Genomic DNA, 15,461 nt, shown 5'->3' with positions numbered 1-15,461 from the left:
AATCAAGGCACGTGACGAAATATCGGAAGTTGTTGTTGTTGTTGTTTTTTTTTGTTGTTTGTTTGTTTTTTTCTTCTTTTCTTTTCTTTTCTTTTCTTATTTTAGCCGACAAAACCTTTAGGACGCTGCTCGTGGACACATTTGTCCTTGTTTAGAATACTCGTGCGAAGAAAATGAAACACCCTTCACCAAATAACAGGAAAATCTGATTTTTATTGACTTTTGAACATTTTCCTGAAATTTAAGTCATTAAATTGTACAACCCAGAAATGTTGGACTTTTATGGATTTTAAGGACCCGTACGAACCGTGTTAATAAGGACTCCAGCTCGGAGAACAAGATGAGCTGAAACCCAGAACCTATCTCGAACCTCTCCACCTCATGTGGTCTTCAAGATCGTAGCAAAGATGGTAGCAAGGCAGGGGGACTTTCACTCAGAGAGTAGTTAATGCATGGAATGGTCTCCCTGGAAAGGTCGTGGCAGCAGAAAAAGTAGATAAGAATAAGTTGTAATTAGATAGATACCTGTAAGTTATGGAGACGGAGGGGTATAGGGATGTTGGCAGGACTTTTAGGGAGCTTGGCCATTGATGGGTGATTGTGTGCATGTGTACGGAATGCTGTTGGTGGGGGTCTCGTGAAGGGGTCTTTTGTGTTTTTAAACCAAGCCCATGCCCCCTCCCCTAGGGGAAAAATAAACTACAAAAAAAGCATTTTGCATTTTCTTATTTTGATCTTGTTGATAAATTATTTTGGTGTTCATGTGGTGCAGGCATGATGGGCTGGATGGCCTCCATCTGTGTCTAATTCACCATACTTACTCTTCTTCCTACACATCTTCCAGGTAAATTATTATGTTGAGATAACCTCTCACAGCATGCTGCTCCATCCTGTTGGAAGGAAAATGATTTCTCGGGTGTACATCTCATCAATGCAAGACAATGTTTTGCTGCAGTATTTGTAAGTAGGAAAGACCAGTGACAGTCCCTTCAAATAAACTAGAAGGGCACCCGGTGGAGCACATACCTCCACCATGTAATGCCTGATCCCTGAGAACAAACTGACCCAATATATTTTTGAAATGTTATGCTAGATATCGTTTTTGGCACGATCTCTCAATGGTGAATAATCACTTCAACACATTATCGGATCCAGACCTTCACCAAAATTGAATCTTTTCTTCCTTGTCACACACCCACCATGTCCAGACTTTCTGAGATATCCTGTACACAGACAAACAGACAGAAAGGGTAAAAACATAAACTCCTTCACTTTCGGTGGCAGAGCTAAAAATGTCCGACCAGTCTTTTGAAGGACAGCCCGCACCACACTCTTACCCCAGAAGCTTTAGCCTCTTTGCTTCAGTCAATTGTGCATTTTTTTTCCTTTCTGTATACACTGTTGAGGCTCGTATGAGAGCTAACACAAAGAAACACACAACAAGGGGAGCAGGAGACAAGAGGGGCAGGAGAGGGAAGAACAAAAACAGTGGGGAACAGAGACATGAGGAGACGTGTGGAAGGGAGATGGATGGGGCTGGGAACACAGGGTGTACAAGATGGACATTACAGGGTCTTTCAAGAAGGAAAACAGAGAATTTGAAGGGGGTGGGTTTGGGGTGGATTAGCAGGGGTAGAAAAAAAATCATGGGTTTAGAAGGAGGAAAATAAGAGATGGTGGTGAACAGCTGTTTTGAAGTCCTGGAGGGAAGAGTGGGATTGGAGAGAGTGTTTGTTCCAAAGGCGGGGGAAAAATGAGGAATGAAAGAGTGAAGGTGAGTCGTGGTTCTTTATTTTGATAGTTTTACCAGAAGGGGGTTGTTGGAGGACCTTGAGCACCCTGCGGAAATATGGGGGGAGGGGGACGTATCTGAGACAGAGCAGGGGGAGTGAGGCTGGAGAGGAGACAGAAGAAGACAGAAAGATCACCGATATGCCTGCGGTGAGACAGTGAGAGACCCAGAGACAGCCTCATCGCAGGAGATACCAATGATCCTAAATGCCTTGGTTTCCGCAGCGTGAAGCCGAGAAAGGTGAGAGGCGGGAGCACCAGCCCAAAGGGGGGAGCAGTACTCCATCAGGCTGCGGACAAAAGTGTCGTATGTGGTCAGGAGCTCTGGTGCGCGAAGGAAGGCCTTTGCACGAGGGATGATGCCCAGTTAGCGACCAGCTTCAGAGGACCAGTAAGCACAATTGTACTGATCGACGGTGCGATCCTACATATTAATAAAAATAGGGGCAATACCTCTGGGCACTCACCTGGTAGAATAATGATCGTGAAGAGGAAGTAAACATGAGACAGAATTAGAAAAAAGTAATCATGAACCAATGTTATAGCAAGTACTAATTTGGGGGGGGGAGGGGGAAACCATCCCCCTTCCATAAATCCCCTTCGACTGATTTTATCAATAGCGTGAACAAATTTTGGCACATCATGGGTGATAGAGGTTGTGATCAAGTTTCATCGGAATTGTTTGTATCGTTTGAGAAGAAAGCGAATCCCTATTTTGGGAAGCAATCCCCATAGTCCCCCTTAAGGCCCGATTTTTTTTTCATGCCATGAACAAACTTTGGTATATACAGGGTGAAGAAGGTTGTGGTAAAGTTTCATCAAAACCCTATGTGGAGTTTCAGAGAAGAAGTTGCAAGTATTTATGGATGAATGGACGGATTGACAGGCCATTCCATAAGCTCCATAGAACTATGTTACAGGTGAGCTAACATAGCACTGGCTGTCGTGAAGCTCACTGAAACCTGGATGAGATGTTAGAGCCTTGTTCCACGTACGTGACAGCAATCCCCGACACACACTACCCCAATCTGATTCTGGAAGGTCACCCCGTGGTTTCCCTCCTGTCATCAAAGATTGGGGGTCCCAAAGGCTTTGCTCGAATCTCATCATCTGGTGAGCTGCCCTGCGAAGGGAAGCTGCACAGGAGGTACTCCCACATTGTGGGTTTTCAGATTTCTTTTTGCTTTTCGTAGGTTTTGTGGGATGGAGTCTTTTGCGGTGGCCGAAGTGCAAATCCTGCCACCAACCTCCTAATAAAAAAGTAACCCAACTGCAGGAGGACGTCCGCAGACACAGTTGGGCACTAGATATGGATGGTCGTTGGCTCACAAGGAGCTCCTCTGCCCTTTGACAGGTTTTGTTTTTAATCCTGATGGGTGTCCATATCATACACCCTCCTCATCAAGAAACTTGGTGGGGGAGATGGTTTAGTCACCTACAACCAGACCATGAAACAGGTTAGTACAGGTTTACATGGTACCTGAAGCAAGTAACAGATCTCATCTGACCTGACCTGACAATAGCTCGAGAGGGCAGAAATTTGAGGAACTTCGTGTTGGAAAGGTGACATCCTATGACAGTACCACGTTGAAAGTCACTGAGCTTTCCAGTACGGCCCATTCTACTGCTAATGTTTGTCTATGGAGATCGCACAGCTATGTGCTTGATTTTATACACCTTTCAGCAATGGGTGTGGCTGAAATAGCTGAATCCACTATTTAGAAGGGGTGTCCACATACTTTTGGCCACGTGGTGTACTTCTGTGATCCAACTGCAGCTATCAAATTGAGAAAGAAATCTGTATGAAAGTAAACTGGGGTTTCAAAATGAAAGGAGAACAATGGACTGTAGTTTAAAACTCCCTGCACCATAAAAAAAGATATTGCAAAATAAAAATCCGTTCTGTTTGACAGAGATTGCCGAAAGGTTTTTGACATAATGTAGCACGACAATCTTATCGATATGATGAAAACAATAAGGACTACCGCTGCATGCATCAGGGTATAATGAAAACAATCAGGACAATGTAATTGGAAATCCATTTAATGACCAGCAACAATTGGAACCAATGTGCGATAAGAACAAAAAGATAAGACAACCACAATAAATTAATTGCAAAGAAGAAAGGAGTAAGACAATGCAGTTTTCTTTTAACAATTATATTCAACTTATTTACTCGTGCTGAAGTTTTCATTGTATAACAGGCAAAAACATGACAAACAATGTATGAGGCCCGGCGAGGAGGAGTGATGTAAGCGACATTTTTTAATGATATGATGATGATAGGCTCGGATGATAGGGGAAGGGTTAAAATAGTGCTATATGGCATTAACCCCAAAATGGCCGATGTGGCCCTTACATCACTCCTCCTCGCGGCATCTCATATGCTGAGTGACGAGAGGCAAAAAAAACCCCAAAACCCAGAAACTTATATTGGTATTCAAATACGAAGCAATACAACTTATCAACATGAGAAGGCATTAAATGAGAAGAAAGTGAGTCACGGATTAAATGTATTATTTTTTTTTTTCTAGGAACTAAGGCTCACGGAGGAACAGTTACATTCAAACAGCTATCCATAATCAAAGAAGCACAACGTGACAATGAAGACTCATTTGTAGACGACACATCACATGAAGTTGCCAAACTTATGAATGTTAAGATTGTGTCAATGAGCTAAAAAACTATCATTAAAAATAAAAATAATATTCTCGGTCCCCCAACTTTTGCGTGCTTCGAGGAAGATATCTGTATAATATGAATGCTAAATCTTGAAAAAAAAAATTAAATATTGTGTACACAAGCCAAGTTAACGATATGGTTGCCATGCGAACAGAATTCAGCCAATCACCGCCATGATCTAATCAGGTTGAGATAATATAATGAGGAATAAACATCTGCAATATGAAAGATAAATGTTCAAAGGTTTTAGAAATATCCCATACACAAACCAAGTTACTGAGATGGTTGCCATGGCAACATAATTCCACCAATCACAGCTGTGATCTAATCAAGTTGAGATGATCGGTCAGACGGAGCTCATTTTAATGTCCCTCATCTCAGATCTTGTCGGAGGAGCGGGGGACAAAAATATAAAGGATTAAATAAACAGAACGTTGCGATATTTCATACACCGTTGAACATTTAGCTTTGCAGATGTCTATTCCTCGTGAAATTATCTCAACAAGATTAAATCACGGCTGTGATTGGCTAAATTATGTTGCCATGACAACCATCTCAATAACTTGACTTGTGTACACGATATTTCAAAAACTGTTCAAGATTTAGCTTTCCTATTGCACAGATCTATTCCTCATACCACCCAAAAGATGGCAAATCAAGGGTAGCAGTTTTTTATTTTCTAAAAAATATAATAATTTATACTTATGATTTAAAAAACAAACAAACATTTAACTGAGATTTTGATTTAATAAAAAATATTTGAACCAAATTGTCACCCTCACACAAGAAAGTAGAGAAAGTTCTGGCTGGCCTTGACCCTGCTTTGGAGACGAGCCAAAATGGCATCAGCACCCACGTTCTCAAATCCTGCTCTGCAATTCTTTTCCCCCATTGATCTGCCCTACTCAATCTTTCCTTCTTCTATGACAGTCTCAACTCCTAAAATTCAGGCTGATTGCACAGCTCATCTCTACTTTTCATCACTTGTCGTGTCTCTGGAGCCACCTTCTCGAGGCTGCTCTATCTCACTCTTCTCTGCAGTGCATCACCACCTCTTCTCATCCATAATTCTGTCCAATGATGTTAATTACCCCAATGCAGAACGGTCAGACAGCAAACTTCTCTGAAGCATATCCTGTGTTATACTCTGAAGATGAAGTTCACAAGATTCCCTGCTTTTAGTGTCCACAGGGATGTCCATTCCTGCTTGAAATTGCTCCTTGGCCTTCTCCTCCGATTTCAGTTTCCACATAAGAAATCTTCCAAAGAAGAGATGAGTTATCTGTTTCTCTTCTGGTTTGAGTGACTCATCTTGGAGCATGTGTTCATACAGGTTCCTGGCAGAATTGTGATCACTCCGCCTTTCCCAGAAAGCCCTCGCCAGATCCAACTGGCAGCGAGAATAATTTCCATTCAACAAAAGGCTGTTTTTTAGAGCCTCAACAGCCTTGGAGAGAAGCTGATTGAGCTCAGTGGATTCAAAAGCTCTGTAATGACGAGGTAAACATCTTTTCTTCAACTTGTACCTCTCAAAGTAGATACTCCCAATGGTATGTTGAATGGTAGCAGAAGTTGGGGCCAACCTGAGAGCATTTTGTAGGATTTTTAAGGATGTGTCCATGCTCTCTGTTGTTCTTTGTCTTCTGAAAAACATGCCTGCATACTTCAGTACCGTTGGATGTCCAGGAGATTTTTCCATTGCTTCAGTAATATAACTAAGCGCCTCTTCATCTTCCTCTTTTGCTTGTAAGCGCAGCGCTAACAGGACCATTGCAATCGTGTTTTGAGGGTCCAGATCCAGAACCATTTTTAAAAGCTTTTCCCCTTCAAGAACTTCCATTTTATGGCACTGTGTCCTTTCATGTATCCACTCGTTCCGTGATTTCACAATGGCAAGGCCGAAGATCCAGTCAATGTTATCTTTATCCCCCTGTAATGCAATGCGAAAGCTCTCTATAGCTGCTGGGTATGCCTCCCCACGACACTTGGACAAACTCCAGCCCTTTTCTGCGAACACCTCTGGTAATGCCACCATGCTGCTTGTTCCGCCGACTTTGACACAAATATCGCTTACCTGACACGCATAGCTTTTAGCTTTGTCATGGTCATCTTGCCTGTAGTATAGCCAAGCAAAGTTAGCACAAGTGACCACAGAGTAACGTTCATGATCATCCCCATGTTCTTTCTTTGCATTCTGTAGAGCATCTTCAAGATTTTTGAATGCCTGGGTACTATCCCTGTTCTCCACTTCATTTATGAATGCCAGAAAATTTCTTCCACCCACTTGCCAACTTCCAGGATTGTTCTGGAGGTGAAACTCAACCTTGTTCATGATGTTAGTGACAACTTTCACGAATTTGTCCAAGCCCCAAGTGAAATGGCATTCCATTGATAAAAGCTGCTTTTCCAAGTCAGACTGGGATTCATCGCCACCTGCAATTCATGCAACAATAAGAAGCAAGTCAACTTTTTGTACATTATGAAACGTAATAACAGAGCTGCGATACTCCACTTGCTTGTTTTTATGTGGTTGTCTTTTTTGAGTCACATTCAGACCATTAGTTTTTGTTGTTGATCTTCTATTATAATTAAAGGCAATGTGTGTGTGTGTGTGTGTGTGTGTGTGTGTGTGTGTGTGTGTGTGTGTGTGTGTGTGTGTGTGTGTGTGTGTGTGTGTGTGTGTGTGTGTGTGTGTGTGTGTGTGTGTGTGTGTGTGTGTGTGTGTGTGTGTGTGTGTGTCTGTCTCCTCCACAACTCCAAAACTATAAAACCGAGCAGCCTGAAACTTTGCATGTGAATGAAGAAAACTCCAAGGAAGTGCAAGAGTGAAAATTTGTTGTTTGTGTTAATTAAAACACCCCTTTTGAAGATAATTAACGGCCTTATTTAATTATATCCTTCATCAGGCGATCCTCGGCCACCTCGCTCTCTGGGGTCTTAAGGCGTTTCCTGGGTCTGGGTTTCTGAAGCTGCCATATTTTTTGGCCTGCTCAACCTTGCCTCGACTTGGAATGGGCCACAACGATTTCTTCACGATAAAGTTGTTGTTTTCACTTTCCTCACTCATATTATTGAATGCCTGTTCATCACAGTTACGAATCGCTGGGTACATTGCAATTCTTATAAATATTCGGAGACGTCAGCGTTCGTGGCTTCACATTTCGGGTGTCTCCGGGAGCTCTATGTTTAATGTATTACTTATCACGTGCCAAACTAGTCATTTCTTCACAACCGTTTCATTGGAGTGCTTGCTTGAGTGCTTAAGCCACTTGACGAGCACTCTCCAAGCTGCTTGGTTGTTCATTTCGGTAAAAGTATCCGTGCTCTCAATGGAATATCGATTAGACAGACTACGTGTCCGCCTGTGTTGGGCCCTGCTGTGCCATATGGTTAGTGTCTTGGGATGTGTCTCCGCTGAAAATGTGCAATTTTATTTGCACAGGACATCGCTTTTTTAACCATTTGTGCCATTTAACCATTTAACCATCTCCTAGTATAATCCACCCCTCACTTCGACATCGATACAAATATAAAAAACAATAAGGTCCATCCGACCAGGTGTTTGCCATGATCGGGCGGTGAAGGCAGGGACCATAGATGGACATTTTGTGTTTTGTGCCTTGATATATTTTTCAATTGAATTTTGTTAATTTCCCACTTGAATTCCTCTTTCAAACAACTCTGTTTAAAGGTAAATCTTTGTGTTTGTCGCTTTTATGTATTCTATGCATGTGTACTTATATAAAGTGTATTACTATAATGGAAGTGTGTGTACATGTGTATGTGCAAGTTGCTGCTGCTGCCAGCTATCTCCACATGTGGGTGGGTTTCAGGAGGTGACACAGAGACCTGCCAGGTCTCAAAGTGTGTGTGTGTGTGTGTGTGTGTGTGTGTGTGTGTGTGTGTGTGTGTGTGTGTGTGTGTGTGTGTGTGTGTGTGTGTGTGTGTCGTTGATTGGTATCTACATATGTGGTTTCAGAATGTGGAATTGAGTCCTCCCAGGGTGGGCTCAAAATATCCACCTTCATTTTGCTAAGGGGTCACGATTCATGGACCAAGTTGTGAAGTTTTCTGTTTTCAAAATTTTGTGCCGAGGGCTCTTTTCAGGATCGCTACTGAGCCCAGGGCGGCTTCCAACTGAAGTTCGTTTGTGGTGATATTCCCAGGGATGGTTTTTAATATCTCTGCAAGGTTCTTCTTCATCATTCCCATGAGGTTCCTCGTCATCACTGGTCCAACTTTGGCATTCTTCAGCTTCCAGGATATTTTCCCTTCATTCTTGAAGTCTTGGTATTTGGTCATTTTATTAATTTTTGCATCGTTAGTCCAAAATAACTGGTATTAACACCTCTTTTAGCAATGCCTTCTCTATTTTTTTGCACCAAAGTATGACACCTGGTGGCAAAGCTTTGTTTTCGATGTTCATGCCCGATGGGATCATTAGGTCCAATGTGAGCGGTACTTCAAGGTTTTCAGTGATTGCTTTTGGTTTATTTTCCCACGAATTTTCTGGAACTGGAATATGAAAATTTTTGCAGATGTGCCAGCAGATTACCTTACAAACTCTGTTGTGTTGTGTGTACAGCTGTTCTGACACGTTGTTTTTTCTTGTTCGGTATCACATCTCATTCTCTTGACTAATAGTGGGGGCAGATAAGAGCAATTTTGCAAAATGTAAGATAAGAGCAAAATGATGATACAAGCATCAAATTTGGCACATTTGTTCTCCAGGGGATTCTAATCAAATCTGCCTGATTGGCCATTTGAAAATCCAAATTTTGAAAAATTTGAAGAAAAAAAAAAAACTTCAAAAAATTCAAGATCACAAATCAATGTTGGATGCTGGCTGAGATTGGTGAATGTTTCAGAAACATCATCAAAGACGTTCCAAGTCTGCCATGCAGTTTTCTTCCCTTTACTACAGAAGGCAGACACGACGTCACATCCAGTGAACGCATGGAAGTATGGGATCCCTCCAGCTTTCTCAGGCCCGATTGCAGAAACTACCTCATGGAATGGAATCCATCGCGCCTTGGCTCCTTGGCCAAAGGCAATCCACATGTTCTCAAGACCTAGTTCTTGTAAGGATGGCAGTACAGATATTGCTATGACCAGTACGTCCGTATCATTAGCCTTTATGATAATGGACTTGCTACCATCAGTCGTTGCATCCTTGGCGTGTACAAATATTCGAGTGTCAGCTTCTTCATGACAACATGGAGACACAGCTTCCAGTGACTTCCTTGTCTTGCGAATGGCATCTTCTCCTTTTGTGACAATGACTGTGCTTGTTGTCTGTGCTTCACACACCTTTTACGCAAGGAAGTGAAACAGCTCAGTCTTGTTGCTGTCATCTCGAAGAAAGCTTCTCCAGTTACTCGGGGTCTTACTGGTTCCTGTCACTCTTCTTCTGATTCCTTGCCCCCTTGTCGACCTTGCCTCGGACTTCAGACTTGACTTCTTGTTCACATCAAACACTACGTCCACCCTCTCGTACCTGGCACCAAAGGATTCCACCTTTGGGATGATGTCTTCTTTAGCATAGTCATCAAATATCTTTGAAGTGTGTGGAGGTAGGGCATTGGTAAGTGCTGAGCCATCAATGATGACTGCATCTCCCCTTGGTTCTCTGTCTGGGATGTTCACTTGCACTTCAAGAATTTCAGCAGCTGTGACTTCAAATTTTTTTGAAATTTTTTTTTATTTTAAATTTTTCAAAATTTGGATTTTCAAATGGCCAATCGGGCAGATTTGATCAGAAAGCCCTGCAGAACAGAAATGCCAAATTTGATGCTTGTATCATAATTTGCACGATTTTTCTACTATCTACTACACTATAACCCCACCTCCTCCCCTCACCTGTCTGTTTTTTTTTTATCCTCTCCCCCACCCTTTTCTCTCACTCTGTCCCCTCCTTGCTCCCCCCCTCCTCATAAAATACAGCACTCTCCTCCCACATCTTTATCATTCACTCTCTCTCTCTCTCTCTGTCTCTCTCGCACCCCTCCCTCCCGCAATGAATAGCAACGTTTGGTGAGGTGTCACTCTCCCCACCTCCCCCGAAGTCCCTCCTCATCATCCTATCTGTCTCCCCTCCCCCTCTCAATCTCTCTCTCCCTCTTTCTCCCCCCTTCCCCCCACTTTATTGGGTTGTATTTGCTATTCTGTTGTACAATTTCTTTAACAAAAAAGGATAGTTCATAGAACACCTTACACCACATAGTCTTGAGAAAAAGGACATGGGAAGGGTAATTTTTTTCAATTCGTACCATATCCTGATGCTGTGCGGACTTTGCTTGCCTGCTGATGGAGCGCTGGTAGTTTTTACTTGTTGCTGCATTTAGGTCTTGGATTGACTGTTGGATCTTGTGTGTTGTCTTCTTCCTTACATCTTTTTGGTGTTTTCCTTTTCTTTCATAACTCTTTTTTGTCTTTCACAGTTATTTTTACTGTTTAATACCTCTCTTTATTCCTGTTTGCCCTTTTAATATCCCCCCCCCCCAATACCTGAACCCTATTTTGTTTGTCTTCAATTTTGGGGCATGAGCTGCCTGCCCTCATGTTCACGAAAAACCAGCAGCTGCTGACTTTGGTCCAGTTTTAAGGTTGGGTTAATGGCTGTCACGCTCTGATCGCGTGATTGTCAGTGTATTGTCAGTGTAAGTGGGATAACTTTCAGTTCTATACCAGGTAACGCCCGCCTCAAGCGAGGAAGCCCCTCGCCAATAGGTATCCTGGTCAGTCTGTCTCTTCTGTCTGGTCTGAGCCAACCGGACTAGGTCAAAAACCGAAAATATTGACAAGGATTTCAGGCTTATGAAAAACAACAAGAAGCGAATACTTCGATATCGCGCGGCTGGGGGCAGTAAAAGTCAAGGTTAAGAATGATGAAACAATTTTGCAGTTATAAAATTTAAATGTAGACACGCATGATGGGAAGAGTTGTGACGTTGGACAAATTTCTATTTATAGCCCTCAGATCAAAGGGACGTACTTGGCCATAAGTCTGACAGAAGACAGAACAGAACAGCCAATTATATAACAGCGCGATGTTGCCGCGCTGTGAAAAGGCATACAGTGTCAGAATGAGTCAGTATGTTTTGTCCAGTGCTTGTAAAGCTGTTTTTAAAAAGTGTAATTCCTTAAGATGTTTGTGGTGTAGTTTTTATACCTTGTGAAACTTTTCTTTGTCATGTGACAGGTAAGACTTTTGTTGTTGATTGTGAATATTTGTTGGGATGTAAATCAAAATACATTATTTAACTTCTCACTTTTGGAAATTGTGGATTGCAATATGTTGGTAAAACTTCTCAATATTTACATCAACGTTTGAATGGACACAGGTCTGCTGTATCGTCTGGTATTAAGACTTATTTATATAATAATTTCAATGAAGTTGAGCATGTTTTTAGTCATTGTCCTATTCAAATTATAGCCAGTTAATGTTAATGATTTTGATAATAAAGAGGGGTGTAATGTTGAGCTCGGGCACAGAGAGGATTTGTGGATCAGGACACGATGTGTGATCTCGCCTTTGGGCCTTAATGACAGGGTACAAAGTACTGGGTCAGTTTCTCAAGGTAATGTTTTCAGTAACAAGTATTTTGCTAATCCAATCAAAAGGAGACCCAGAGGTCATGGGCATCCTAATCAGTGTTGTACAGCTCCAAAAATGGAAATTTCAGAGATAATTGATAAACTTAAAGGTTTTTATGAAGGAAAGGGTTTTCATGATTTTTATGTTCTTCTGAGGTCATATTCCAAACAAGTCTTACCTTATATTCTCCGGAGTTTAGTAGGTTTATATGGCATGTGTTCGTTTTTGATCGAAGCTTTTTGTAGGAGGGTTCTGGTGAAGAAGTCGACTCTCAAAGTTGATCGGATCTGCAAGTTCTTAGTTTGTGATTTTTCCAGCAAGCAGGTAGATAGGTTTTGGCTTCATTCTATTGTTAGGGATACCAGTGTAGAGAGTTTATTACCAGATAAAGTTAGGGAGCGAACCCCATTGAAGGTTTATTTCACTTTCACGAAGATCATAGGACAATCCTTATTCAATTATGATGCATTTCTTAAAACTCTTAGGATAGACATAGTGAAGGACATTTTGGAAACTGACTGTGTATGTTTGTCTTCTCCTTTTTTTACATGGTCCTTGTGGACACAGTTTCTGGGGATTTGAATATAATTAGTAATAGTGAAATTAGGGATCTAATGAAAATGGGAGCTAAATATAGGGGAACCAGTAACTCAACCTTGGAGCTGCAGTAGGTCTTCAATTGTGGATTCTGTCTCTAATTTTTAATAATAATTTTAATAATTTTTTTTTTTAATAGTCAGAGCTTGCTTTCACTGGGTCAGTCTAAACCAGTGTTGAACAAGCCGAGTGTTCGAAAAGACATTCGGGAGCTCCTTGATAACTACGTTATTGCTCCAATCGATAAGGCTGCTAATAATTTTGTTGTGGTTTGTAAAAAGTTTTATGTAGAGGTTTTATTAAGAGAGTTAGGCGTTGATGTGGTTACTTTCACTAGCACATATGTTCCTTGTCATAAGTCAATGCAAAATATCTCTGAGCATCAGGAATTTTCAGTAAATAATTTTGGAATTAAATGTAAATCTTTGTATTCCTCAACTTTTCTGGGTTCCTAAGCTTCATAAGATCCCATACAAGTATAGGTTTATAGCGGGTGCCAGGCAGTGTTCTACCAAACAGTTATCGGTTATAGTTAACCCAGGCTTCCAAGTTGTAAGGGAGCAATTCAGGAAATATTGTTTAGCAATTGAGAAGAATTCTGGTATTTACACTTTCAGGAGCATTAATTCTTCCTTATAGTTCTTCGATAGAATTCGATACCTCAATATCAAGTCAGTTGAAGTTTTGGATTTTTCAAATTTATAAACAAATTGGGATTTAGCACGAGTGAGGGATTCACTATTCAAAGTAATAAACAAGGTTTCGAACTCTTTTAGTAAGTTTTGGGTGTCAGGCTTGATAGAGCATTCTTTTCTAAAAATAAATACTCAAGTTTTCATTGTTTTGATCAGAAGAAGTTTGAGAATGCTGTTAATTTTAGTTAATTTAATTATTTGTGTCTTTTTATGGGATAATGTTTCAACAGGTTAAGGGTATTCCCATGGGTGGGAATTGCAGCTCCCGACTCATGAACATTTTTCTTATTTTCTGTGAATTTTCATTCAGGCAGAAACTGATGAAGAGAAAAAATTAGGAATAGCTAAAATATCATTTCATACATGTCATGATGTAGATGATATTTATGTGGTTAACTATCATTTTTTTGAGAGGCAGCTTCACAAGATTTATCCATCTTGCCTGATTGTAAACAGAAGTGGTTATGGTTGTACAATTGCTGCACTGGATGTGTTGGACAGAATGGTTTTAGTACAAGCATACATCATAAAGTTGATGATTTCAGTTTCCCGGTAGTCTAGTACACCACCTTTCCAGGTTGCAATGTACCAATTAAAATGGGTTACAATGTCTTGTCATCTCAGCTACTTAGATTTGCAAGAATTTGTTCAGTAAAGGATGATTTAGTGGAACATGCTGAGAAGGGTTTTTTTTTTCACCATGTTAAACAGAGGATATTGGCTGAGTGTTTAATTAGGTCTTGAGAGAATGTCTTTCGACTCCATCGTCACCTTTTGTTTAAGTTTGGTTGGTTTACGTGTAAACAAGATTTGATTGCATTGCATTTGATATCATAATTATGAATTTATTATTTTAGTGAGCTAAATTATTTAGTTTTATTGATTAAACAATATATATATATATATATATATATATATATATATATATATATATATATATATATATATATATATAGATATAGATATAGATGATGGCATTAAATAATGGAGGTATTTAGATGAAAATCCAATAAAAAATACATTATAAATAAGCATGAATATTATTTGTTGGTGGTTGCTTGAATACGCAGTGCAGCTTGTTAAAATCGGTTATTGATGACGGTTTTAATATTTGAATGACAGTGAGAGTCTATGGTTAGATGGAGTTGCTGTGTAATGGACATGCGAACAAGTTAAAGTGTTTATCACTTAATTCATTATCATATAAAGTGGTATATGATTAAAGTTGGTCATATGTAGTGATAATTTAAATAAAAGTAGTAATTAAATAAGTTTGAATAAAGATATTGCATTGCTGTGTTGATTGACTGTCTGGACACAACTTTGAGGTTGTGAGTCCATTTATGTTGAGTAATCTACTGATGTGGACTTGTGACTGGGGTTGGGGATCCGCCGTTTGGAGAGATTCTAAGCTGAAAGGATCGAAACCTCGATGAAAAACGGTGCCCAGCTGATGATCCGTGCAGTTGGGAAATTAGTAAATTGCTTCTAAGTTAAGGAGATAACTTCAAATAAAATAGCTTTTGTGAGTACTTACCAGGACACAATATATCCGTGATTGTGTGTTTAAATAAATAAAAATGTGTGTGTGTGTGTGTGTGTGTGTGTGTGTGTGTGTGTGTGTGTGTGTGTGTGTGTGTGTGTGTGTGTGTGTGTGTGTGTGTGTGTGTGTGTGTGTGTGTGTGTCTTGTTATGTCTGGCTTTCTTCTTGGGACTATGTTGCAGTAATTGGTCTTTATTTTGATCTTGCTTTGTGTTTCTGAGCACAATTTTATCTGATTCTCGATATTTCCCAATTCTGAAAGCGCGAGCAACACATTTGATTTGGTGAGATGGTGTAAAATGGCGTAATATTTTGTCCTTGTACTGCTAAATTAAATTATTTTGGATGTGACAAAAGGCGATTTGACTTGTAGTGTTTAAAAAGTTTTATTGGCTGTGGAAAAGAAAAAAAACCCCCACATCATTCAGAACATTACCACAGTTGATGCACTGCCTGCTTATCTTGGGTGCAATCTCAGCCACATCAGCCACATCCTCAAAGATGGATGAACCGGCTGTAATGACGGAATCTCATTAACATTGTTCACACACCGAAA

The 15,461-nt window shown here is 40.5% G+C and overlaps 1 protein-coding gene across 8 annotated transcripts in view; it reads right to left on the bottom strand.

Annotated features, from left to right (window-relative positions):
- Positions 1–3,818: 3,818 nt before the first annotated feature.
- LOC147028315 (protein IFIT1 homolog B-like) overlaps positions 3,819–15,461 on the bottom strand; it is a 40,853-nt gene continuing 29,210 nt past the window's right edge. For all 8 annotated transcript variants that reach the window (XM_085878600.1, XM_085878606.1, XM_085878601.1 and 5 more), the window contains one exon: positions 3,819–6,906. In XM_085878600.1, coding sequence (XP_085734726.1) covers positions 5,561–6,906 — 1,346 coding nt within the window. In that variant the 3' untranslated portion in view covers positions 3,819–5,560. The remainder of the gene's footprint in view (positions 6,907–15,461) is intronic.

The sequence above is a fragment of the Eptatretus burgeri genome, chromosome 4 (assembly GCF_056783735.1).
Source record: "Eptatretus burgeri isolate ZD-2024b chromosome 4, Ebu_testis_v1, whole genome shotgun sequence".
NCBI classification, from domain to species: Eukaryota; Metazoa; Chordata; class Myxini; order Myxiniformes; family Myxinidae; genus Eptatretus; species Eptatretus burgeri.
This window is presented reverse-complemented; position numbering and strand designations above follow the sequence as displayed.